Source organism: Delphinapterus leucas, chromosome 2 (assembly GCF_059928025.1).
Source record: "Delphinapterus leucas isolate spDelLeu-1000000601 "Yukka" chromosome 2, BTC_Dleu_Yukka2, whole genome shotgun sequence".
Lineage (NCBI taxonomy): Eukaryota > Metazoa > Chordata > Mammalia > Artiodactyla > Monodontidae > Delphinapterus > Delphinapterus leucas.
The window spans coordinates 178,907,347-178,934,003 of NC_143130.1; the positions used below are offsets into that span (position 1 = coordinate 178,907,347).

At 44.2% G+C, this 26,657-nt stretch overlaps 1 protein-coding gene across 10 annotated transcripts in view; it reads left to right on the forward strand.

Annotated features, from left to right (window-relative positions):
* Positions 1-26,657, forward strand: part of TRAF3 (TNF receptor associated factor 3) — a 121,206-nt gene that overhangs the window by 40,494 nt on the left and 54,055 nt on the right. For 4 of the 10 annotated variants that reach the window (XM_022576031.3, XM_089908224.1, XM_089908218.1 and 1 more), the window contains exons 2-3: positions 6,920-7,043; positions 25,511-25,634. The exons of 1 other annotated variant lie outside the window; for it this stretch is intronic. In XM_022576031.3, the coding sequence (XP_022431739.1) occupies positions 25,624-25,634 (11 nt within the window). In that variant the 5' untranslated portion in view covers positions 6,920-7,043; positions 25,511-25,623. 5 more of the 10 variants (XM_089908220.1, XM_089908219.1, XM_089908221.1 and 2 more) reach the window with 3 other exon arrangements.

Consider the following 26,657-nt stretch of genomic DNA (forward strand, 5'->3'; position numbering starts at 1 on the left):
CACACTGAACTTTTGGGTCACAATAAATTTTCCCATTATGTAAAATATTTTACACACTGATTGACTCATTGTGAATTGTGAGTAGACATGATTCTCTTCCTGCGGAAAATAGAAACACACATTATTGTAATGACGATTTTAGCCAATTACAGAACTGTGCTCAGGTGGCTATGTTGCCTTCTGTTGGTTGGGTTGTTGAAAACTTTGAGATGGACACACAGCAACGGGAGTGAGTTGGGAGCCCTTTTGCTGGGTGTAGAGGATGTAGTCTTTCTATAAATCTGTTATTTTGTACATAGGCTTGTTTTTGTTTTTATGAGTTTTATGTTCAGTCACTGCCACTGTGTGTGTTTTCTTTGAGTGTATTGACTTCAAGTCTTGTAAATATTTCTGGGCCTTAAAAACCCAAGTGCTCATATTTATTTCATAGTAGAAAGAACTAATGAGTACTGTTCGACGATGGTGGTGGGGTTGGTAGCTTCCCTAGTGGTCATACACCCTTGTGTTTAAAAGTGCTATATTTGTATATAGGTGTAATTTATATTTTACATTAAATCTAAAATCAATTTTTTGGGTACGGAATGGGTGAACTGTGAGATTTGGGGGAGAGAAAGAGTTACCAGAAATGGTTATGAGTTGTTTTGAACAATGAGAAGCTTATTTACAATAATTTGGAAGGGGCACCCCCAAAATAATGCATTTTGGGGGGGCAAAGTGAAGACTTGTTATAACGTGTTCCCTTTTTTGTTTCTTTAATTGAGATGGTGAGCTGCATCTCATTAAGTGATGTTAATTAACTATCAAGCCTTTTGCTTGACTGTGTCTTCTTTTTAAAAGACACCTTTATTGAGATAGTCGCATACCATGGAGTTCACCTCTCCTAAGCGTCCAGTTCAGTGACGTTTAGTATATTCACAGAGTACTGTGCAACCATTGCCTATTTGGGACATTTCCTATGAATTGGATCATGCAGTATGTGGTCTTTTGTGTCTGGCTCTCTCACCTAGCATCATGCTCTCAGGCTTCATCCGTGTTGTAGCACGTGTCAGCAGGCTGTTCCCTTCTGTGGCTGAATAGTATTCCTTTGTGTGGATGCACCACATTTTATGTATTCGTTAAGTCCATTGGTAGACATTTGTGTTGTTTCCCCTTTTGGGCTGTTATGAATAGTCCAGCTCGGAACATTCATGTACAGGTGTTTTGTGGGACAGATGTTTTCGTTTCTCTTGGGTGTAGACCTAGAGGGGTTTGCATCAGCTTTGACTTACTGTTCAGGTTCCCATTTAAATTTGTAGAGAGGCTTTACTTCTTGTAACTGGGGCCTTTATTGGTGACCTGGTAGCTCCTGTTTCATGTTTGAAGGCCCTGGGCCCTGTTGCCTGGAGAAGCAGCCAGAATATACAATATCCTTCTTTCCTAAGATCAGATCCCATCACAGGGTCTTATCAAATAAGTGTCCCATTAGATTTTTTTGCAGCTAATTAAGCCTGTTCTGCATCCAGGCCAGCTAACTCTTGTCTGTATTTTATATTGATATTTTTCTTGTATTCTTCTCCCTGCTTCTTCTTGGGGACACCCTTTGTTCTTCGGCCCCAGCAGCACAAGGAGTGACTGAGTGATTTGTCTGTCTGTGTATTTTCCCTTCAGGCAGTATACACTCACTCCTTCGGCTTTTTTTTTACGGTAACTTTGGTAACTGGGTTGTGTCTATTTTTGAAGTAGTAAACACCTTAAGATGGTAGTGATACTCTTGAGCATTTTGTTAAGTATCCAAATGAGACCTATAGGGATGTTTCCATAATTTGCATCAAATTTATGTAAATGTACATTAGCAATATTAGCTAATTGCCTGAGTTAGTTATGAATTTCATTACTGCTCTTTAATAAAGGAGCAGGTTGTGCCGTGGTCATTCCAATTAATGGGGAGAGCCCTTCAGGTCTCTCATCATGTATTTAAACTGAGTTAAGCTTGGAAAAATAATTATTGAGTGCTTTGTGGATACTGGCTTTATTTTGTGACAGTTGTGCCTTACATTTTGAGAATCTTATGCTTTCAGGAACCTTACGCATGCATTAAAGCAGTTAATCAGGGCTTCCCTGGTGGCGCAGTGGTTGAGAGTCTGCCTGCCGATGCAGGGGACACGGGTTCGTGCCCCGGTCCGGGAAGATCCCACATGCCGCGGAGCGGCTGGGCCCGTGAGCCATGGCCGCTGAGCCTGCGGTCTGGAGCCTGTGCTCTGCAACGGGAGCGGCCACAACAGTGAGAGGCCCGCGTACCGCAAAAAAAAAAAAAAAAAAAAAAAAAAGCAGTTAATCAGTTCAACTCTGTGAGGTTTGTAGGATGAGTGTTACTCCTTTCCTACAGACAAGAGATTGCAGGTTCGGAAAGAGAGCGGCCGGTTGGGAGCCGGCGTCAGAGGGAGCAGGGTGTGCGAGAGCGGGCCCTGCCCCACCAGGAGGGCTGTGCGAAGTCCAGAGCCCACAGCCAGGCGGCCCTGCTTGAGCGCCCCGGCGGTGCACCTGAAAAATTCCTCCTCGTCTTTGAGTCCGGCCGCCTCAGCGTGCAGTGGAGACGGTAGGAAGCCGCTGCCGGGCCGGCGGGCGGGGCCTGGCTCTGTGCGCGCTGCTGGGCCTGGCTCGCTGCCCTTGGCTTTCAGATGGCGGACCTGGGAGGCGGGTGCTGTGTGGCCCCGTAGCGGCCGCCCCCGCAGCCCGCCGCCGCTGGTCCTCGAAACCCCACCCCCCACGCAGCTCTCAGCGCTGGGCCTGGGGTCTCAGCCCCGGGTCGCTGTCGCCCCTCCCGCACCTCGAGGATTGCTTGTCCGGGAAGCGCAGAGTCTTGAGGTCAGACCCCTGCCAGCTCCCCCAGACCCTCCTGGGAGAGCCCGCTCAGGCCGGAGCCCCGCGTTCTGGCGACCCAGGCTCAGGTTTCCGAGGAGCTGAGGAGTGGTTTGACAGCGGCCCCAGAGAGCCGCCTTGAGCCGCGATTTGAAAGGCGGCATCTGGGGGGAGTGCCTGGCCAGCGCCTAAATGTGCCGGGAGGCGTTTCATTGGAAGTTCCTCTGCGTTCGTTAAACCACTCTAGTGGGTCTCTGTAAAGCAACGAGGAATGTCCTCGCGCTGTCTCTTCCTGCCTTCCCTTCTGATCATCCACCTCGTGCCAGTCAGGAATGCCTGCGCGAGGTGGCCTCTGGTTTGGTCTGCGATATTCATTTATTCACATCGCGCCTCTCCGGGGAGAGATGGGGTGGGAGGGCTGCAGCATGTCCATACATGTGCTCCCTCCTGCTCCCCTGAGTGAAGCCCCAGGGAGGCGCCCTGCTCTCCAGGGGGTGCCTGGGGTGAGGCTGTGGCCTGTGGAGCCCAGCGGGGTGGTGTGACTCCTGGGCCTCCCACCTGTCCTGTAGCTGAGATCCTCTGCGCCTCAGGAGGAGGGGACGCGGGAGCGCCTCACGGCGTGGAGCAGGGGGCGGCCCCGTGGGGCCCCTGCACGGACGCCGGCCGCGCCGGTGGCGTGCTGGGCGCTGCAGATCCGCAGCGTCCCTTCCTTACAGTGTGGTCGCCACTCGGGCGATGGGAGCCCAGCGGGAGGGTCCTGGCTGCTGGGGGTGGGAAGGGAGCCGGTGAGGACTTCCTGGAGGAGAAGATTCCGGAGCCTGAGGAGGGGAGTGGGGGACAGAGGGAAGGCAGAGCAGGGTTCTCCCTCGAGAGGAGGGCGGGCTGTTTGTGGGGAAGCCATGGGCCGGGCCGGGTCCTGCCGCTCGATGGGGGAGTGGCCAGTAGTAGGGTCCTTGATTTGCTGGTTCCCTCACTCGGTCCGTTACCTGGTCAGCGTCGGGCTCGGCAGCTTCCACGGTAACCCCTCCGGAAGGTGGTGGCTAGAGCCACGGGGGGTCCGCTGCTGTGTCCTGAGGGGCCTGGTGCAGGGCCGCCCTGTTCCGTTCAGAATCTGCCACGTCCGCTTGGTGGCCGTGCGCCCAGGGCGAGTGTGTGCTTCAGGGACCAGGTGCTCGGGTGTCTGTCTGGGCGGCCGTGAGGGTCTGACGGACTTCTGGACGGAGCCTGTGCGCGCTTTCGCTGGGGACTCACTGGCACGTGCCGAGGAACGCTGCACCATTTTGAGGGTGTTCTCCCCTCGTCTCCCCGTTTCTCAACGCGGGGCACATCCTTTAGCTCCTGTTAGATGTTCTTCCTCGTAGAACCTTGCCCTGGAACCCCACACCGGCTCCAGTTCCGTCTCCCCGGCTGCGCTGCCCTCCCCCGCATCCCAGCCCTCAAGCCTGGAATGACTTGTCCTCCGTGTGTCACCCCACTGGAGAGCCCCTCACCATCAGGACAGCGAGCTCAGCCTTACTCATGTCCTTTCACAGATAGCACGTGGTTAATTAATGCTCACTAAATAAACGGAATAAAGCAACGAAGATGAAAGGTCACTTAGTAAGCATGCCACTATCTTAAGTGTCTTTTTCTGAGTTTGGTTGTACGGGCAGTGGTTTAATATTTCAAGTGCACTGTCTGTGAAGGTAGCTGAGCGTTCAAGGTGATTGCTGCCACTGAGGCACTAGAAGTGCTTGCTGCGCTCGCATCTTCTGGAGTGAAAGTCCTGGTTGGTTCCCCGGAGCTCCTCCGTCGGGCTCTGAAGCTGGTGGTAGGCAGCAGATGTGCAGGATTCTCACCGGGGCTGCTTGAGCATTAAGGATGGTGTGTCATCACGCACATTTCATTAATTTCCGCATTTTCACACGGCACAGGACATTGTCAAAGCAATCCTCCAGTGAAAACCACAAACTAGTCAGCCTTTAGGAAACAGGTTGGAAATCTAGAAATGCTCCCCCCAAGGTCTTTGCAGCATTTTTTAAAAAGATCTCCACAAAATCTTTGTAATTCAGAAGGCAGCTTTCTGTGCTGGAGAGTCTCTCTCCAGCGCTCTTGCTTCTGAGGTTGGTAGCTTGCAGAAAGACTGCAATGCAGCGGTTGCCAAAGTCTCTGTTAATATGGCAGCAACCGGCGGGGAGGTCTTTTGCTCCCCTTCACAGCTGCTACCTGTGGCCTGCAGTCTGAAGGAGGGGGTAATGAAGGTGGTGCTCCCCTGGACTTAGCCGTTTAGTGATAAGGACAGAGGCAACTTTGTGGACACGGTGCCAGCACAGGCATGTCCTGCAGCAGCTCTGTTAAGCTCCCGATGCAGCGGGCTGCCTGGGGACGTGAGGCTGACGATGCCTTTGTAGGCTGTGCACGGTATGTGTCTTCTTCTCTGTGTTCATGGTGGATTATGAGAAGGTAAGGGACTTTAAAAACCATGAATGATGTGTATTTTAAATGTTTATCAACGTCCCTGATGAAGGTAAAGAATTATGACTGAGTAGATCTCTCCTGAACCTGAGAAATAAAACTTTGATTTCTTATTAAAGACGGGTCTGGACATTTGAACAACCACCTTATTTGTGTTGACAAATGCCCTCTAAATAAATTAAAGATGTTCTTTAAAGAGATCTGCTTTCTCTTTGACTTGCTAAACATGGTCGAATTCCAGAGATATAGCTATGGATGTAGTATGTTTGTTTCTTTAACTGAAGCAACGACAGTTTCATGAATCTGGTGTGGAACATTTTGTTTTATAAAATCTCAACCATATGGTGGTGGCTGATGAAGTCTGATTTCCTTAGTCCTTATCTCCCTTCAGATGAGCATTTTCAGTGTGTGCAGCCCTGTCCTTATCCTGGAGTGAGTTGGATGCTACCTCCAGCTGTTCTGCTTTGTTTATCTAAGAGGCAGACTGAGAGTCAGAACTCAGATTTATTTTGCTATGAGTTGGTGGCCCCAAACTGTACTAAATGCATTACGGGTGGTAATTTATATGTGCAACGCCTAGAAATACCATGTCATGGTTACCATGGCGACTGCATGCCTTCTGAAAAGCTTATGAATGGGTTCTGAACCTTCTGGCATTTTAAGTGAGATGTTCCAGCTGAGAGCCTACATTCATGATCAGTGTAAATAAATTCAGCTTCCCTTGAGCAGCACATCCTTTCTCTTCATTTACCAGAGTTGTCACTTCGGCCCAGTTCTTCCTCTGGTGACATCTGCCTTGGTCTCTTGGTTCCTGGCAACAGACTGTGGCTGAGAGATGGTTTTCTGCTTGAGGTTGGGGACTAGCCTGTGTGCGTGCAGTATCCCAGCCCTCCGTGTGCGGCAGCACACAATGGGCTGGCACGTCCGTGCCTCCTGGGGGCTGGCAGTCCTCGACATACCCAAAGCATGGTCGCAGCCCTGTGTGCTCGTGAGGTTCCGGCAGAGCTCTCTCCATTTGAAGAGCTTCTTTCCAGCAGCACACCCCAGGGCGCCAGGAGAGCCTGACTTCCAGAGAGGGGGCCCCGCCTATTTCTGCTTCCAGGATATCAGGATGGTTGGCTTTGGAGGGGGAGGCCCAAGTTAGAAAGACCCACATTCAAAGGGCCAAACTTGTGAAAATAATAAACGAAGGCCTGTTCTCTTCATTACCAAAGGATCGTTTGCTGGTTGTTAGAAATATGTGTAGCATAGTTTGCTTGAAAACCAGTTGCCCTGTGCATGTAAACTGTATTGATATCTTGATTGCGTGGGACTGAAGTATCTGTTGGCTAATATTTTGCAAAAGGCGCCCAGACAGCCTGCCGCCTGGGGGGCTGAGGTCTGGGGCAGCCCTGGGGACGAGGACGGCTGCTGAGGCTCTCTTTCCTGAGCTTAGCCCCACTGGTTCGGGAGGACAGTCCACCCTTGCAGAGAGCTCATTTTTGTGGTTAACAAACATTCAGATCATACAGTTTGAACTTTCAACTTGAAGGAGAGTTGACCTCTCACGTCAGTGGGTGTGTTGCAGTGACTCACCTACAGGCCTCAGTTAGGAATCTTCATCTAATTCACTCCCTTTATTTTACAGATGAGGAAACTGAGGCCCAGAGAAGCTATGCCACTTGGTTAAGGTCCCAAAGCGGTGAGAACCAGATCTAGGATCAGAAACCTGGCTCTCTGTCCTCCTCAGGATCGCGTTCCTGACAGAAGAGGTTTGCTCTCAGTTCACCGTTCTTTACTTTCCTTTTACAGAAAAGAGGCCTATCATAATAACTGGACTAGCACCCTCTAATTTGTAATTTAAAACATTCCTGCCTTCCCTTCCTTCTTTCTTCCATCAGCCATTGAGCAGCTTCTGCTCACTGTGCTGCAGACTTTGGGGCTGGGGGTGGAGGAGGGCAGGCCGCGTGCTGTGCCGAGAGATTAGTGGCGGGTGCACCGGAGCACACAGCCTGGGTGTCGAGATGAATCCTTCCTCCACAGCTGCACTTCCGCCTGCCTACGGTATTTTCCAGCGAAGCTAAGTGCCCAGCAGTCACCATGGGTGAACCTGAATCATCACCTATCGAATCAAGGTCACGATACCGTATTTACTAAGACAGAACAACATAGCAATGTTAGGTGCAGCTTACAAGTCACAGCTTATAGCAAGTAATGAGGTTCAGCTCACAGGGCTTGAAATACAACTTGGTATGCCAGATGCCGCTTCACCTGGGTTTTTAATTTGCCAGTCTTCAAGAAGATTGGGCTTGTATTACAGCCTGTATTTTCCTAAATGGCCTCAGTGACACCTCCTATCCTGTGGACTGTCTCACAGTGGGACTTTGGCCGGGAGGTGGGTCTCTGTTCCTTCTCTAGGAACCTGGGCCAGGTGTGTGACCTGCTTCACCCAGTAGTAGGGCAGGAGTGATGCTGTGTGACTTCCAAGCTAGGTCTTAAAAAAAAGGTTCAGTTTTTGCCTGGCTTCTCTTTCGGGGACACTTGCTGTGGGGAAAGCCATGCTGTGAAGCCCAGCTAGCTCGGGCGGGGGGAGCACATGGCAAGGCCCGCAAGGAGCCATTCTGAGGCCCCTGTCAGCAGCCTCCCGGGACGGGCGAGTGAGTGGCCGGGCAGGTGACTCTGGTGTTCCACTTTTCTCGCTTCCCAGCTGAGGCGTGCTGTGCCCGGTCCAGCAGAGCCCCAGCCTGCAGAGCCTGTGAACGTGACGAGTGGGGGTTAGGCCACTCCATGCTGGGGTGACTTATTACGAAGCCTACTTACTGCAGTCCTTAGTGTTTCCATTCATTGATATTAGACATGACATTTTATTACATGCTGGGTGTAGAAAGCTTAAGAAATTACTGTTTTTGAAAAAATGATTAACCTTAGAAAAAAATTTTAATAACAGCTTTTTGCATAACATAAACTCTACCCTGTTATAGTGCACAGTTCAGTAGTTTTTAGTACATTCCCAGTTGTTCATCCAGAACAATTTTTATCACCTCAAAATGATAATCAGACTCTTAATATAATTTATTCAACAGACAAGGACAAATGAAAGCTTAGGATTCCTATGCATTATGTTAAACGGTGGTGCTGGGTGTCTAGGACCCAGTAGGCACTCAGGCCCATGTTTGCTGATACATGAACTCAAATGGAAGCGTGAAGATGATAACCTGACAGGTTGAATTGGGTTTGGCTGCAGCGCTTGGAGCATCTGTTATGTGCACGGGAGTTCACCCTGGGTGTTTGGTAAGAGGTGAGCCTTGAACTGGGTTTTCATGGCGGGGAAGTAAGGAAAGCGTTTGAGGGACAGAGACTGTGCTACAGTGGGAGGGACATCTCTGGCTGGGTCCCTGTCAGAGGAGAATGGAGCACAGGGTGTTTGCTGGGCGGGGGCAGGTTCAGACGCGTGCTGTGCCTGCGCGCTCCTCCCCCACTGCGCGTACCACACACACACACTCGCGCTCCCGCCTGCCCTCCCGTGGGTGTGTGCTGTTCCCTTTCGTGCGTGCACACGCAAAAGCTGACCTCCTGGGCGGAAGGAAGCCGAGGCATGGCCCAAAGAGGAAAGGGCTGCTGACAGCCTAGACCAGGGGTCAGCACACTTTTTCTGTAGTGGGCCAGATAGTAAATGTTTTAGTCTTTGTGGGCCAGTCCTGGGCCTCTGCTGTTGTAAGACATACGTAAACCAATGAGCATGGCTGTGTTCCAGCAAAACTAATTACAAGATGGTGGACCCAAGTTTGCCTGCCTCTGGCCTACACGAATCCATCTGATCCACCTGCCTGGTCAGTGGTCCTGGCGCAGACGTGGCTCGTGCCTCCCGTCTCCTGCTCAGGCTTCGAGGCCGTCGGGACAGCTAGTTCTTGGCCCCCGGCTGCTGCCCCGGCATGGAGAGCTTCAGCAGGGCAGCCCGCACCTCCCTCAGCGTTGGATCTCTGACTCGGTACATACACAGCAGGAGCTCAGCAGTGTCCGAAGCCCCTGACAAGTGATAGGGCTGTCGTGGGTTTGGGGAGGGGGAGGAGGTGGTGAGCCAAGAGGACAGAAGGAATAAAGCCAGTGGGTAGGTCCAGTAGTTTCTGGACCCCATTGCTTAGAGGCATGTGGTAGAATGTGGGGAAATCTGGAACGGTTTGGCCCTGCATGAAGAGCCCAGGACCCAAGGCATCATTCCACTTAAGTGAGATTAAATTACCTTTCAAGAGAGCTGCATCAGGAGCCTTAGAAGTAACCTTTCAGGTGGAGAACATTCCTGCTTTTAAATCTTGGGAAACACTGTGGGGTTTTTTTGGTTTTTTTAATGAGGAATCATGTAACCTAGGTGCCTTACCTAAGAGCCTAATAATCAGATCTCTAAAGCAAGTGCCTTAGCAAACAACAAGGTGTTCAGTTCCCCAGGTAGTTTAGAGGAGATAAAGCCCCAGAGGAAAAAGCCGACACACTCTCGAACTGTTGACCCCTGTTCACATCCAGACGAGGAGTAGCTGCTCATTTATGGTACGTGCATCAGGCACTGGTGTTGGAAGCCTGTGATCGACTAACAATGAATTCAACAGTATAATCTCATTTAAATTGTTCTTTGGCTTAGAAGAGTAAAAATTACTTCAATTGAAGAAAGAGAGTATCTTGACTTGTCAAAAAAATGATATTCAATTAAAAATGACAGAATTTCACAGCCCTGCATATGTTACAAAATGGCATTTCACAGGCAAATTCATTAATTGGGGTTATTTTGCAAGGGTCTTCAGACCCTCAGATCGGAGGAAGCCCCCCTTTCACATGCTTCCCTTGCGGCTTGTGCTGGGCCGTAGGACATCTGCGTAACGAGGTGACTTCTGTCTTCTGAGTGACCACTTTTGTCCCTGAATGCACAGCTCACAGAGAAAGGGTTAGGATGGGGCTTGGGTTTGCTGCACCGTGAAGACACGCCTCCTTGATACTCTCGATGATGGAAGACATGGATTGTGAAATGTTAAAACCTCAAGAAATTATTTCGTTCAGTCCCTCCCTGCCAGCCCTCTGTTTCACTGAAACCCACCCCAGAGGGGAGTGTCTGAGCCCTGGCCCCTGGGCTCCTGTCCAGCCTCCCGGGGTGACCTTCATCCTCCAACGCCAGCCATGGGTCTTGGTTGCCCAGAGTATAGGAATCTTTCTTAGCTTGGAACCTTAAGTCCAAACCCACAAGAACATTGCTCCCTCTTTTATTCTGCCTGGGGTTTTCAGAACGTCTAATAACGCTGGACAGTTTTATCATTCATCATCATGAGTAGTGTGGCTTATTACAACTTGCAGCTACAGATCTTGGAGAGCAAATTCATTTTCCACATTCAGATTTGCTCATCTAAAAATTCTGTTTATAATATTAATTTAGAACAAGGCTTCTGTTATGAGTTGTGGAAAAACAGGTCCTGTATCCCCTTTAATAAAGATATTTTTGAAATGTAATTTAATGTGTGTAAGTGAATTACTGTTCAGGTTTTAGTTTGTTGCTTGGAAAGAAGTGTGAGAAGAAAAGCATCTTTTTTATCTTCTCTTCTTGTTTTTTGACCGCACCTCACAGCTTGTGGGATCTTAGTTCCCCAACCAGGCATTGAACCCGGGCCCTCGGCAATGAGAGCGCGGGGTCCTAACCACTAGACCACCAGGGAATTCCTGAGAAGTATCTCTTTTTATTTTTATTTCTTTAAATATTTTTTATTTTTGGCTGCGTTGGGTCTTCGTTGCTGCACCAGCGGGCTTTTCTCTGGTTGCGGCGAGTGGGGGCTACTCTTCGTTGTGGTGTGGGGGCTTCCCGTAGCAATGGCTTATCTTGCTGTAGAGCACGGGCTCTTGGCGCGGGCTTCAGTAGTGGTGGCTCACGGGCTCTAGAGCGCAGGCTCAGTAGTTGTGGCGCACGGGCTTAGTTGCTGCGCGGCATGTGGGATCTTCCTGGACCAGGGCACGAACCCGTGTCCCCTGCATTGGTAGGTGGATTCTTAACCACTGCACCACCAGGGAAGTCCAAAAAGTATCTTTTTAACAAACACATTTTCTAAGCTCTGGCCAGCAACCCACTCGTTCAATTAATATTTATCAAGCACTAATATTTATCAGTATAGTATTTTATTATATTTGTATATGTATTTACATCTTTGTGCTAAATATATGTTAGTGTGTTTATGTATATGTTATACACTTACTATATACATAAATGTATACACACTAATTATATATACATACGTGTACACACTCATTAAAATCAAGCAGAAGTATAGCAAAAAGTTAGATACCCTAGAATTATAGGGGATTTTTTTCCCCTGTAACCTATAGAATGAGCTATTGAGTTGATGTTCAGTATGAGCCAGTTTTGTTTTCTTTTTTTTTGCGGTACGCGGGCCTCCCGCTGTTGTGGCCTCTCCCGTTGCGGAGCACAGGCTCCTGACGCGCAGGCTCAGCGGCCATGGCTCACGGGCCCAGCCGCTCCGCGGCATGTGGGATGTTCCCGGACCGGGGCACGAACCCGTGTCCCCTGCATCGGCAGGAGGACTCTCAACCACTGCGCCACCAGGGAAGCCCCCTGAGCCACTTTTTAATCTGAGAATTTCAGAAATAGTTAATTCCTACCGATCCTTCAGCTTATGGCTTAGACACCCTCTCCTCAGGGAGGCCTTCCCTGCACCCACGTGGGGTGTTGCTGGCGCATTCGTCATGTGCTTCCCTTGGGCAGTTTTCACGTCTTGTGCACGCACACCCACAGTTACTTGTGTCCCTCCCCCAGGCGGCAGCTCTGGGCGGCAGGGCCCTGCCCTCCTTGTCCCCTGCTCCTGGCACGGTGCCTGCGCCACCCCGGCTCTAGGCTGCATGCTGGGTTCCAAGTGAGACTGGGCACCAGAGTTTTCCTCTGAGGGGGTTGTCGTGCTCTGCATTAACCTTTCCTTTGTAGGGCAGTCTTGGAAGTTTTCAAGTGTTTTCTCATTCAACCAAGAAATCTTTCTTCCATGACTAACTTCCTATTTTTTCAAATGATTGAATACTTCTATTTTCTCCCTCCTCCAAGGAGTTGGAAACTACTAAGAACAGATGACTTTGTATGGGTCCTTCCTTCTTTTGCTCTTCCCTCAAGTTCTTATTCATGTAAGTGGACGAATATATTGTAGAGATAGCAGATTCAAATGGATCCTTCTAATTTAAGGATAGAGATTTTTGAGGAGAATGAGGAAGTTTTGAGAAACTAGTAAAACCTGCCCTGGTGCTGTGGATTCTTTATAGGAAATTCTCTTTCGTTTTCCTCATGACAGGTGCTAGACTGTGAGAAGGGACCTACCACTCAAAAATATTTATCAGGCATTCATGGCCCCTGGGGTCAGACAAGCCTAGCTTCTGTCCCAGCTGCCCCGGACCACCTGGGACTCAGCCGGGTGCTGTGTGCAGGGTGTGGTGCCGGGCGCTGCGGAGCCCCAGCACGAAGGCGCTCGCTCCCTGCGCTTCGTCAGGGGCTCTCAACTTGCTGGGTCTGCGCTGGCGTCGCCTAGCAGCAGTGCTTTAACCTACAAATAAAGATTTATTTTCGTATTATTCCCATAGAAGATTGTATTAATGTAGGCACTTTATTTGCATAAAAGGTGTTGACAGAATATTTTGTGTTCAAAATATTGATTAATTTTGGGGGAAACCTAAGGGATTTGATGTTGCATAACAAATCTCTATTTAAATTCACTGAATAAACTGCCGTGAATCGTAACTGTATTAAACCAAAGCCAGCACTGCAGAATAGAGTTTATTTGAAAGAACAAGTAGATGAAAATTTCAAGGTGACCTGGAAAGGTTTCACGCTTCTGTATAACTCTTAAGTTAAAATAATATGATCAGTCAGATGCCACATAGGAAACTTTGTACTGGTGGGTCCAGCAATCTTAGCAGCAGGGGTCACATTTGATTAGGAAGTAGATTTATTCTAGAGGGTTTATGTAGCATGAAGAATATTAAATTCAAAGAGATCATAGTGATATTTAAGATATCACTGGATATCTTAAATTTTCAACTTGACTCTGTCAAAATATTTCTGACATTTTGTGTTTTAAGACTCAAGTAAGTATGCGGTGGTAATGGATGTTTGATCATGATTTCAGGTGAGTAAGACTTCAGAGAAACCTATCACAAGGCCAAAAACGAAACTAAACTCACCATTGCCTTGCAGTTACAAACCACGGTGTGTTTTACCCAAGGGTAGTTTTAACTCTATTACCCAGTAGCGTGGGGTAGTCACTTCATTCTTAAGTAGCTCCTTGCCTCCTCCTTGTTCAAATCCATTTGGATAATGCTTTTCAAAAGTAAGCAAAATAATTCTGGTCAGTTCTCATATTAAAGTGGCTAGAAACTAAGCAAATGATTATTTAAATGATGTGAGAAAATTCATTTTAGCCTAGCCAAGGTCTCAGTAACCTTCCTTGAAGTCTGAAATGGCCTTACTTGGTTCAGCTAAAGGTGCTTTTTTTTTGGTGCATCTGGTTGTGAGTGTCATTTGTTAGTCCTAAGGGAATACATCAACCCAGGATGTCAATGCTGAAATTCAAAGCAATGAAAAAAGACGCTTGGTTTAAAAAAAAAGGACAAATGCATCTGTTAGGCATTACTGATGTCTTGGGAATTTTGAGGTGTGTATTTTGCTTATTGCTAAGGTATTAGGTGATTGCCCAGGGTGTGAGCTTACAGGTGTCAGAGCCATTGTGAACAAGCTACCACGGAGGCAGTGCTGGTCCGTGAGACCTGGGTTTCAGTCCTGGTGACTCTGACTTTGGACAAGTTGCTGAACGTCATTATTTTAGTTCCTCAAGAGACCAGGGAGGAATTTGGACTACTGGATAACATTTTTTTTTTAAATGGCCTTTATTATGTTGAGGTAGGTTCCCTCTGTACCCACTTTCTGGAGAGTTTTTATCATAAATGGGTGTTGAATTTTGTCAAAAGCTTTTTCTGCATCTATTGAGATGATCATATGGTTTTTATTCTTCAATTTGTTAATATGGTGTGTCACATTGATTGATTTGCATGTATTGAAGAATCCTTGCATCCCTGGGATAAATCCCACTTGATCATGGTGTATGATCCTTTTAATGTGTTGTTGGATTCTGTTTGTTAGTATTTTGTTGAGGATTTTTGCATCTATATTCATCAGTGATATTGGTCTGTAATTTTCTTTTTTTGTAATATCTTCGTCTGGTTTTGGTATCAGGGTGATGGTGGCCTCATAGAATGAGTTTGGGAGTATTCCTTCCTCTGCAATTTTTTGGAAGAGTTTGAGAAGGATGGGTGTTAGCTCTTCTCTAAATGTTTGATGGAATTCACCTGTGAAGCCATCTGGTTCTGGACTTTTGTTTGTTGGAAGATTTTTAATCACAGTTTCAATTTCATTACTTGTGATTGGTCTGTTCATATTTTCTGTTTCTTCCTGGTTCAGTCTTGGAAAGTTATACCTTTCTAAGAATTTGTCCATTGCTTTCACGTTGTCCATTTTATTGGCATAGAGTTGCTTGTAGTAGTCTCTTAGGATGCTTTGTATTTCTGCGGTGTCTGTTGTAACTTCTCCTTTTTCATTTCTAATTCTATTGATTTGAGTCTTCTCCCTTTTTTTCTGGCTGATGGTTTATCAATTTTATCTTCTCAAAGAACCAGCTTTCAGTTTTATTGATCTTTGCTATTGTTTTCTTTGTTTCTGTTTCATTTATTTCTGCTCTGATCTTTATGATTTCTTTCCTTCTGTTAACTTTGGGTTTTGTTTGTTCTTCTTTCTCTAGTTCCTTTAGGTGTAAGGTTAGATTGTTTACTTGAGATTTTTCTTGTTTCTTGAGGTAGGCTTGTATAGCTATAAAGTTCCCTCTTAGAACTGCTTTTGCTGCATCCCATAGGTTTTGGATCGTCGCGTTTTCGTAGTCATTTTTCTCTAGGTATTTTTTGATTTCTTCTTTGCTTTCTTCAGTGATCTCTTGGTTATTTAGTAACGTATTGTTTAGCCTCCATGTGTTTGTGTTTTTTTCCCCTGTAATTCATTTCTAATTTCATAGCGTTGTGGTCAGAAAAGATGCTTGATATGATTTCAGTGTTCTTAAATTTACTGTGGCTTGATTTGTGACCCAAGATGTGATCTATCCTGGAGAATGTTCCGTGCGCACTTGAGAAGAAAGTGTAATCTGCTGTTCTTGGATGGAATGTCCTATAAATATCAGTTAAATCTCTCTGGTCTGTTGTGTCATTTAAAGCTTCTGTTTCCTTATTTATTTTCATTTTGGATGATCTGTCCATTGGTGTAAGTGAGGTGTTAAAGTCCCCCACTATTACTGTGTTACTGTCGATTTCCTCTTTTATAGCTGTTAGCAGTTGCCTTATGTATTGAGGTGCTCCTATGTTGGGTGCATATATATTTATAATTGTTATATCTTCTTCTTGGATTGATCCCTTGATCATTATGTAGTGTCCTTCCTTGTCTCTTGTAACATTCTTTATTTTAAAGTCTATTTTATCTGATAAGAGTATTGCTACTCCAGCTTTCTTTTGATTTCCATTTGCATGGAATATCTTTTTCCATCCCCTCACTTGCAGTCTGTATGTGTCCCTAGATCTGAAGTGGGTCTCTTGTAGACAGCATATAGATGGGTCTTGTTTTTGTATCCATTCAGCAAGCCTGTGTCTTTTGGTTGGAGCATTTAATGCATTCACGTTTAAGGTAATTATCGATATGTATGTTCCTATGACCATTTTCTTAATTGTTTTGGGCTTGTTTTTGTAGGTCCTTTTCTTCTCTTGTGTTTCCCACTTAGAGAAGTTCCTTTAGCATTTGTTGTAGACCTGGTTTGGTGGTGCTGAACTCTCTTAGCTTTTGCTTGTCTGTAAAGCTTTTGATTTCTCCATCGAATCTGAATGAGATCCTTGCCGGGTAGAGTAATCTTGGTTGTAGTTTCCTCCCTTTCATCACTTTAAGTATATCATGCCACTCCCTTCTGGCTTGTAGAGTTTCTGCTGAGAAATCAGCTGTTAACCTTATGGGAGTTCCCTTGTATGTTATTTGTCGTTTTTCCCTTGCTGCTTTCAATAATTTTTCTTTGTCTTTAATTTTTGCCAGTTTGATTGCTGTGTGTCTCGGCATGTTTCTCCTTGGGTTTATCCTGTATGCGACTCTCTGCACTTCCTGGACTTGGGTAGCTGTTTCCTTTCCCATGTTAGGGAAGTTTTCAACTATAATCTCTTCAAATATTCTCTCAGGTCCTTTCTCTCTTCTCCTTCTGGGACCCCTAAAATGTGAATGTTGTTGCCTTTAATGTTGTCCCAGAGGTCTCTTAGGCTGTCTTCATTTCTTTTCATCCTTTTTTCTTTATTCTGTTCTGCAGCAGTGAATTCCACCATTCTGTCTTCCAGGTCACTTATCCATTCTTCTGCCTCACTTATTCTGCTATTGATTCCTTCTAGTGTAGTTTTCGTTTCAGTTATTGTATTGTTCATCTCTGTTTGTGTGTTCTTTAATTCTTCTAGGTCTTTGTTAAACATTTCTTGCATCTTCTCGGTCTTTGCCTCCATTCTTTTTCCAAAGTCCTGGATCATCTTCACTATCATTATTCTGAATTCTTTTTCTGGAAGGTTGCCTATCTCCACTTCATTTAGTTGTTTTTCTGTAGTCCAATCTGGTTCCTTCATCTGGTACATAGCCGTCTGCCTTTTCATCTTGTCTTTCTGTGAATGTGGTTTTTGTTCCGCAGGCTGCAGGATTGTAGTTCTTCGTGCTTCTGCTGTCTCCTGGATAACATTTTAAAGATAATTTGAGTGTGCAAATGGCAAATCCGATTTTGCAGCATAAATCTGTATTGATTCCCACGACACCCTGAGTCAGTGAGCACACCTTTGTTGGTGCAGTCTATCTGGTAACAGACACGGTTGTTAAGCACATGGGTTCCAGGGGCGCACTGATCCCCGACTTGCTAATGTGTAATGTTGCGAAGTTGCTGAATCTTTGTGTTTCAATTTCCTCATCTCTACAATGGAGTGGAAAGAGGAGAAAGGTATTTGTAGAGTTGTGAGGAATAAATGAATAACTACAAGATTAAATTAATACTAACTAATAAAAACTGTGACTAATGTGTATTGAGTGCTTCCTGTGTGGTAGGCACTTTCTGAGTGCTGAGGATACAAACCTGATGGAGACACAGTTGTGTCTTCAGGAGGCTCACAGTCAGGTGGGAGGAAGAAGGAAGCAAGGCTGGTACAGGCTTGTACGTGTTGTGATGGGCGTCCTCCTCGTACAGTACAGACCAGGGTTTGAGGAGGGTCACTTTCCCTGGGAAGGGAAGGTTCACAGAAATATGCGAGTTTAAGTCCACTTTAATTAAAAGGAGTTTAATTCCCCAAAAAGCAAGTGCTTGCCGTGTGTGCCTGGCACCTCGTTAAGTGCTAAGGGTTAGTGTGAATAGAAGATTTCAAGGCATGTGAATGTAGTCTTGGGGATGGAGTGTCTGACAGGACAGTGGAGGGGGTGGGAGAGAAGGAGCATGAACACAGGAGGAGAAAGGGCACTGGTGGAGCAGAGCTTGCGAGGCCACCCTGGTGTTGAGGGAGGCTGGCGCTCGGCAGAGGAGGGCCTGCTGAGCCACGCTGGGGGAGGTAGACTCACGCCCAAGGCCGGGTCAGAAGCACAGAGTAGGGAGACAAGTGTGTGAGGGTGCTTCGTGAATTTCAGTGTGTTGGATTGTTAAATTAATTTGAGTTTCATGAGCTCTGGACTATTTCTTCATAAAAATTATAACTTTTAACCATGGCTTGTCTGTGGCTGCTTTCATACTAAGTATGTAAATGAATGGCCATTGACGTGTTCCAATAAACCTTTATTTATAAAAATAGTAGCAAGTTGGATTTGGTCCTCAGGCCATAGTTTGCCAGTCCTGGTCTAGAGACAGTTTCTACATTAGAGGACAGGGAGAGCAAAACCAGAGTCCACTAGCCTTACTGAAGTAGCAAAACAGAGATCAGAGTTTGGAGAGCACAAGGCAGCTAGAATTTGAGGGGCAAAGTATAGGGAGTAGGGAGCTACTTAGAGAACTCCAGAGATCTGCAGAAGGACCTCCTGAGATTTGGGCCGAGTGCTGATCTACGCGTCCATCAGAGCAAACACCTCAAAGCCAGGAAAAGAAGCACCAGCAGGGAGTGGACTCAACAGTTTGTGGACATCACACAGAGCTGAGATAGTTTGTGTTCGCACCACCCAGGGCTGCATCAGTTAAGTCCTTTTAAAGCTTGCTTTTTAATCTTTGTGAGGGTGGGTTCAGAGCAGCTTTTTCATTTAGGGCATCAGGTAGATTCCTCAGAGGGGTATCACCTTCGTAATGGGACTGATTCAGCCCTGGACTAAAAGACTGCTGCAGACCTGCCCTAACTGATTCCAGGTAACTTAACTGCGTTCCCAGAACAAAGCCCCAACCATATTTAAAAGGATATGATAAAATCCAGCACCCAACAATGTAAAAATGTTTGTGTCCAGCATCTAATAAAAATTACCAGGCATGCAAAGAAGCAAGAAAATATGACATTAACCAGGAGGAAAATCAATCAGTAGAAACCCAGAAATAACAGAGATGATGAAATTAGCAGACAGGGGCATTAAAATAACTATTATAAATAAGCTGTACATATTCATGGGGAAAATGAGCGTAATGAGTGAGTGATATGAAAAAGACTGAACTAGGACTTCTAGAGATGAAAAATATAATAGAGAAGTGAAAAATACAATAGATTAACAGCAAATTGGCTGTACTGAAGAAAAGATCAGTGAACTTCAAGACATAGCAATAGAGGACTTCCCTGGTGGTACAGTGGTTAAGAATCCTTCTGCCAACGCAGGGGACACGGGTTTGATCCCTGGTCCGAGAAGATCCCATGTGCTGCAGAGCGGCTAAGCCCGTGCACCACAACTACTGAGCCTGCGCTCTAGAGCCCACAAGCCACAGCTACTGAAGCCCATGCGCTTAGAGCCCGTTCTCCGCAACAAGAGAAGCCACCGCAATGAGAAGCCCGTGCACCGCAACGAAGAGTAGCCCCCACTCGCTGCAACCAGAGAAAGCCCGCGCGCAGCAACGAAGACCCAACGCAGCCAAAAATAAATAAATAAGGTAAATAAATTTATTTTTAAAAAAAGACATAGTAGTAGAAACTATCCAAAATATGGTACAAAGAATAAAGAAGATTGAACAAAGTAACAGAGCATTAGTGACCTGTGAGAGAAAATCAACTGTTTCAAGACATGTGTAACTGGAGTTCTAGAAGAAGAGGAGAGGATGGAAATGGTATTTGAAGAAATAGTGGTTGAAAAATGTCCAGATTTTTCGAAGACTGCAAACCATGATGCTCACAAACCCCGAATAGAGCAAACAGAGAAAATCATACCAAGGTGCCACGTAATCCAATTGCTGAAAAGCCAGTGACGAAGAGAAAAAAATCTTAAAAAGCAGCAAGAAGAAAAGAGGACGTGTTACAGAGGAACCAAATTAACATGAGAAGACTTCTGGCCAGGACTTGCGTAAGTCAGGAGACAACAGTGCTGTTTTTAAAGCAGTGAAAGGAAGAAACCTGCTAATTTAGAATTCTGTACCCAGTGAAAATATCTTTCAGAAATGAAATCAAAATTTCTAGGCCAAGAAATGCTGACAGAATTTATTGCCAGCAGAACTACAACTACAAGACATTTTAAAGGAAGCTCAAGTAGAAGCAGTGTGATACCAGGTGGAAATTTTTACACAAAGGAACGAAAAGAACCAAAAATGGTCAATAATTGGCAGATATTCACACTTTTAATCTTTTTAAAATTGATTATTTAAAGCAAAAATAACAATGTATTTTGGGATTTATAACACTTGTAGAGGTAAATAAATAACAATAGCACAAAGGTGGGGAGGGGAGACATGGAAGTACAGTATTACTGTGTCTCAACTGGTATAATATTACTTGAAGGTAAGCTGTGATGAGTTGAAGATGTATATTATATCTAGGAAATTCTCTCATCAGTAATTGCCAGTATCAGGGATGTAAGAGGACATTGTTACAGATCCTACCGACGTTAAATGGGCAATAAGGAATATTGTGAAGAATTTTATGCCAATAAATTTGACAACCTAAATAAAATGAACAAACCCCTTGAAAAACATAAACCACCAAAGCTCACTCAAGAACAAATGTATAGCATAACTATATATTTATCAAAGAATTTGTAGTTAAAATCCTTACCTCAAAGAAATCTTCAGGCGCAGATAGCTTCATTGATAAGTATTAAACACTTAAAGAAGAGAGAATGCTAAATCTGACAAAAACTTTTTCAGAAAATAGAAGAGGAGTGAATGCTTCCTGTCTCATTCTGTAAGGCCAGCCTTATCCTGAAAGCAAAACCAGACAGAGACATTATAATAAAGGAAAAACCACCAAGCAGTATTTGTGATATACACAGCATCCTCCATAAATTTTAGCAAATAGAATCTGCTAGGCCACATATAAAAAGGATGTTACGTAATGTTCAAATTTATCTCAAGAATGAAAGATTGGCTTAACATTGGAAAATCAATCAATGTAATCCACCACAGTAATAGATCAAAAGAAGAAAAACGAGAGTGAAACACAGAGATGGGAATGTGGAAAACACAAAGGGAAGGCAGGAGACTGGAAACAGTGAGCTCTGGCACATGTATAATTGGTTCTGAGGAGAGAGGATGGTGCAGAAGCAGTATTCGAAGAGATAATGGCTGAAAATTTTCCACAGATTGTGAAAGAAGCCAAACCACAGATCCAAGATGCTCAACAAATGACTGGCAGGATAAGTAAAAAGAAATCCACCCAAACACATAGTGAAACACATGATTACCTATAAAGGAACAGTAACAGACTTCTCAACACAGGCAGTGAAAGCCAAAAAGACTTGGGGTAATAGCTTCAGTACACTAGAAGAAAGAATTCTATACCTTTTTTAGAAAAATGAATGAATATTGTGTAAAACATTAATAATGACGGAAAGATATACACATGCATACACACACAACAGTAGAATATAAGTTGGAAAGACGATGAATGGAGTTAATATTTTGAGGCCCTTGCTGTCCAAGGGAAGGGTAAATATATTGATTAACATTGGACTTTGGTAAGAACCTGTACATTATAATTTCTAAAGCAACTACTAAAAGAATAGAAACAATATGTAATTTCCAGATTACTGGGGAGTGGGGGCTAGAATGATAACAAGTAATCCAAAAGAAGCAAATAGAAGACCCTGGTAAAATAACAGAATTAAATCTAAATGTGAGTAGTTGCTTCCAGCGTAAATAGCATTTAAGTGTTCCAATTAAAAGACAAGGGTATCAAGTAAGATATTTTAAAAATCCGACTGTATACTGTTCATAAGAGACCCACCTAAAACATGAGGATTAAGAGATGTTGAAAGAAAAATGATGAAAAAAATAAACTATGCAAACACTAGGCAAAAGCAAGATTGTATAGTGTCAGAAAAAAATACAGTTTAAGGCAAAAAAAACCAGTACTAGAGATAATGAGTGTCATTTCACTTAATAGAGTTGGCAACTAGTTCCTATAACAAAACATTCAGTAGTTTATTATAAGCAAATTCGTTTCTTACACAAAGTCCAGTACCGATAGTCCTGTTTGACAGATTGCTTTCCAGATGGTCATTTGGGGATTCAGCTTCTTCTACCTGTGACTCTGCCATCTCTTAGGACTTGGAATACTCTGCAGGAGCCTCTGCGTTTGGGGGAGTATGGAGACTCACACCAGTATTCACGGGCTAGGCCTGAGAGTGGGGTACATTACGATCACGTTCTGTTAGGGGGAGCCCAGGTCGTATAACCAAACTTTGGTAAGAACCAAACTGCAGGGGAGGCTGGGAAATAACAATCTAGCTTTGTGCCCAGGAAGTAGAAGTAAGTTCGGTCAACCTGTAGTCTCTGTCGCGGTTTGTAATGGTAAAAGGTTCAATTCAAAAGAGAGTCATAATAATTCTCAATGTGGAGAAGCCTAATAATATGACTTCAGAGTATCCAAACTAGACTTTGCATAAGTACAAGGAAAAAAATTGAGAAATTTACAGTTATCGTGGAGATTCCAACACAAGTCTCAGTAACTGATAGAATAAGTAGGCCAAAAATTTAAAAAATTCTGTAAGCACAGATGTTTTACACAGGATCAATACCCTTGGTCTGATGTACGTATAAATAACATTCCATCCAAAACCTGCAACGTATACTTTATTTTCAGGCACATAGAAGAAATTTCTAAAAATTGACCAATACTAGGCCATAGTGCAATACGTTTCAAAGATTATAATAATACAGATTATAATCTCTGACCTCAGTGGAATTGAGCTATAAATCAGTAACAAAAAGATAATTATAAAATCCCTAAGAGCTTAAAAATAAAGGAATATTTTAAAAATATTCTAAGAAGATGACATAATGGAAGTTAGAACATGCTTTTAACTGGCTGAAAATGAACGTACTGTACATCAAAACTTGTAGAATGCAGCCAAATCTCTCTGTCCATGGAGAGAGATTTTATAGCTTTAGAAAGGTGGAAAAGCTGAAAATTAGTAGGCTAAGTATCACTCTAATTAAAAATTGGAAAAAGAATAGCCAAAAAAACCCCCAAAAAGCCCAAAGGAAGAAAATCAGAGCAGAATTCAGCAAATGGAAATTTTACAGTAGAAAAGAGCAACAAAGCACCCAGATTGGTTCTTTGAATAGTCTAGTAAAATTGACAAACGTCTGGTGAGATAAGGGAGAAAAAAGAGGAGGCACAATCAATGAAAAGAAAGGAAAAAAGAGAAGCTAATTTGGATTCAGTAGACTATAAAAAATCATAAAACATTATTAGAAATAGCATCATGTCAGTAAATTTGGAAATTTAGATGAAATAAACAAATTTCTTGAAAAATGTAACTTTCTAAAAGTAGCTGCAGAAAAAATAGAAACCTTCACTAGTCCTATAACCATTAAAAAAATAGAATCAGTAATTAAAATTTTTTAGGCACAGATGGCTTCATTGTTAAATTCCACCAGACTTTCAAGGAAGAAATAATTCCAATCTTATCCAAATACTTCCTCAGGATAAACCAGGGAACACCTCCTAATTTATTTTATGAGGTTATCATAACTTTGTTACTAAAACCCAATAGGGATAGTATAATTAGTGAAGTGTTTATAGCAGACAGGGACAAATAAATTACAGCTATTGATTTTTCATTCTCTTGCCAAAGAAACATTCAGAGTTAACATTTGGCAAGAACTGTAGTTCAAGTTTGGGTGATAAACTGTTTTGACTTACAAAATGTGATTGAAATAACATTGAGGCCGTGTGTGTGTGTGTGTGTGTGTGTGTGTGTGTGTGTGTGTGTGTGTGTGTGTGTGTGTGTGTGTGTATTATCGTGTGTTACCTTAATTGATCTCTGCGGCTTACTGAGTAGATTAAAACACATGTATCGGGGCTTCCCTGGTGGCGCAGTGGTTGAGAGTCCGCCTGCTGATGCAGGGGACACGGGTTCGTGCCCTGGTCCGGGAACATCCCACATGCCGCAGAGCGGCTGGGCCCGTGAGCCATGGCCGCTGAGCCTCTGCGTCTGGAGCCTGTGCTCCGCAACGGGAGAGGCCACAACAGCGAGAGGCCTGCGTACCGCAAAGCAAAACAAAACAAAACAAAACACGTGTTTTATAATGAGTGATATCAGTGAGGGCTATTTCTGATGTACCTGGACCTTAGCTGTTACAAGCAAAGGGGGATTTATTGATCACCTAATTGAAAAGCCTCAGGGCTGGCTGCAGCTGAGTCAGCTTCTTCCCCAGCATCTTCCTCCATTTTTGCTCTATTCTCAGAGAGCCTCTTCACTCCCATGTGCTCATGTTCAGGTTCTTTGGGAAAGAATGAAAATCTCTTTAAGTCCCAGAGGAGGAAGAAAAGACTCGATTCATTTTGACTTGGGTTGTCTGCCCACAGAGATGAAACAACTCTGGCCGGGAATAGGCTGCTCTTACTGGCCAGCCCCCCACCCCACCCTGACACCCGTCCCCTTGTGCCTGGGTGTTGGAACCAGTGTCTCTGGAAGCTGGTGGACTGAGAGTTGGGGGGTTACACCTGGTGAGAAATGGGCGTGCAGTAACCACCGGAAAAGTGAACGAATGCTTGGTTGCAGAATTAAATCTCCATTGCAGCAATTGTCAGATGTTGTCAAATTTCATGAGTTTTTCTCCTAAATAATTATAAAATTTTACATAATAAAGGATTCTTAGGACACCACTGCATAGCCATTCAGTTAGCAAGAATTAAAAATAGTGTGACAAATTTTGAAAACGTTGAGCAACAGAAACTCTCTCATACCTTCTTGTGGGAGTGTAAATTGTTACAACCGCCTGGGGAAGTAGTTTGTTTGGCCTTATGTAGCAAAGTTGAATATACACTTACCCAGTAATGTAGCAGTCGCACTTGTAGGTGTATACACTAGAGGAATATATGCCTATATGCCTAAGATAGTTGTGCCAGAAAGATCTCAGTAGTGCGAATATTTGCTCCAGAGCAGAAATTACCCAGGGGACGGGAGAATGGATAAGTAAATTGTGGTATATTGCATGATGGGATATTATACAGCAATGAAAACAAACAACAGAGCCAGCAACAACAATGGAGCAAAAACAAAGCAAGACAGAAGAAGACACGCTGTATGATTGTGTTTATGTAAAATTCAGAAGCTGGCAAAAATAAACTGTCAGAGCTTCGTGCCTAGGTGATAAATCTAAAGAAAAGCAAGGAAATGATAACCACAGTTAGGGTAGTTGTTACTTAGAGGCGGAGGAAAGGGTTTGGGATCAGAGAGAGGCACCCAACTTTTTTTTGGTTGCAACAGTATACCATTCCTTGGTCTGGTGGTAGTTGGACTAGTGTTTGCATGATAACCTTGTGAAACTGTACATACATGTTTCTTGTGCTTTTCTATGTGTAAATAATCCGAAGTTATCCAGACTTTGTAATTTATGTTCAACTCAAAAAATGCAGAAAATCCAAAGCACATGTTTATATAGATGGTTAAAAAAGTTTTCTCCTAAACTTCTTACTTTATAATTTTTTAGAAATTTCCATTTTTGAAATTCTGTTTTTAAAATTTTCCACATGTGAGTTAACCACGTATCTTACTTCCTAGGTAAGGGACTCCACTACATTATCTGAAGAAGGATAAGGTTGACGCTGCTTTGCTTTTGCTTTATTGAAATCTCTTCCCACCTGATCAAGCTTAGATACATCTTCTTACAGCATATGACACACAGGTACGTCACTAGAAAATTTTAATTTGTGTGGATTTCCTTCTTCAGCTGTTACTTGTTTGCTTTGCATGACAGTGAAGTAATTAAATTCAAAAACATCCTGAACTTCCTCACTTTTGGCTTTAGCAGTTTCATTCTGTAACAGGTGTATTGGACTGTCTTCTGCTTACATGGCACTGTATTTTGGTGTGCATCTGACTTTTTCTTTTTTTAAAACCAGCACTAAACTTTGCAAGTGATAGACATTACACCTGATGTCTTAGTAACGATAATGAGTTTGAAAACCAAGGTTAGCGGCATGCATCTCTGCCTGCCCTCTGAAAGCCCTGAGGCCCAGCCTTCCCTCGGAGGATGCCACTGCAGTAAAGGTGCCAGTGGCTTGAGGCTGGAGGCCTGCCCAGCTGAGTATTGCATCTTTTGCTTGCTCCTTAACCGTCTTTCTCTAGGAGTTCGAAAGGAAACAAAATACCCTGTGTTTTAATCTCTAATTTGTGATTGAGTGGCATTTTATACTTGAAATTAAGAACTCTTTAATATGTTAGAACATAAAAATGAATATGAAACAGGTTTGAAATGTTTGCATGCAAAGTAAGATTTAATACCTAGCTATTTTTGATAAATTCATGAGTATCAAGAAAACTGGTATTTAAAATTTTATTCATAATCACAGTACCATTCAATTTCCCCCAGTAGTCTCAATTTTTTTTAGTTTGTTTGAAGCAGGGTCCAAACAATTGCATTTAGCTGATCTGTCTCTTAAGTCTCTGTTAATCAATTGATTGCTCCACCCTATCCCTTTTCTTCCTTGCATTTTCTTTTTTGGAAAATCCATGCTGGTTGTTCTGTAGTCGGGGGTGTCCCTGTTTTGACTTTTGCCGTTTCCATTGAACGCATTCTTCTATCCCGTTATTTCCTGGGAGGTGGTAGGTAGATCTAGAAGTTCGACTGGCTCAGCCTTTGAGCACGTGCACTCGGAGGTGGTGGTGTGTCCCCTCACCAGGAGGCACTTGGATTCACAGTCATTAG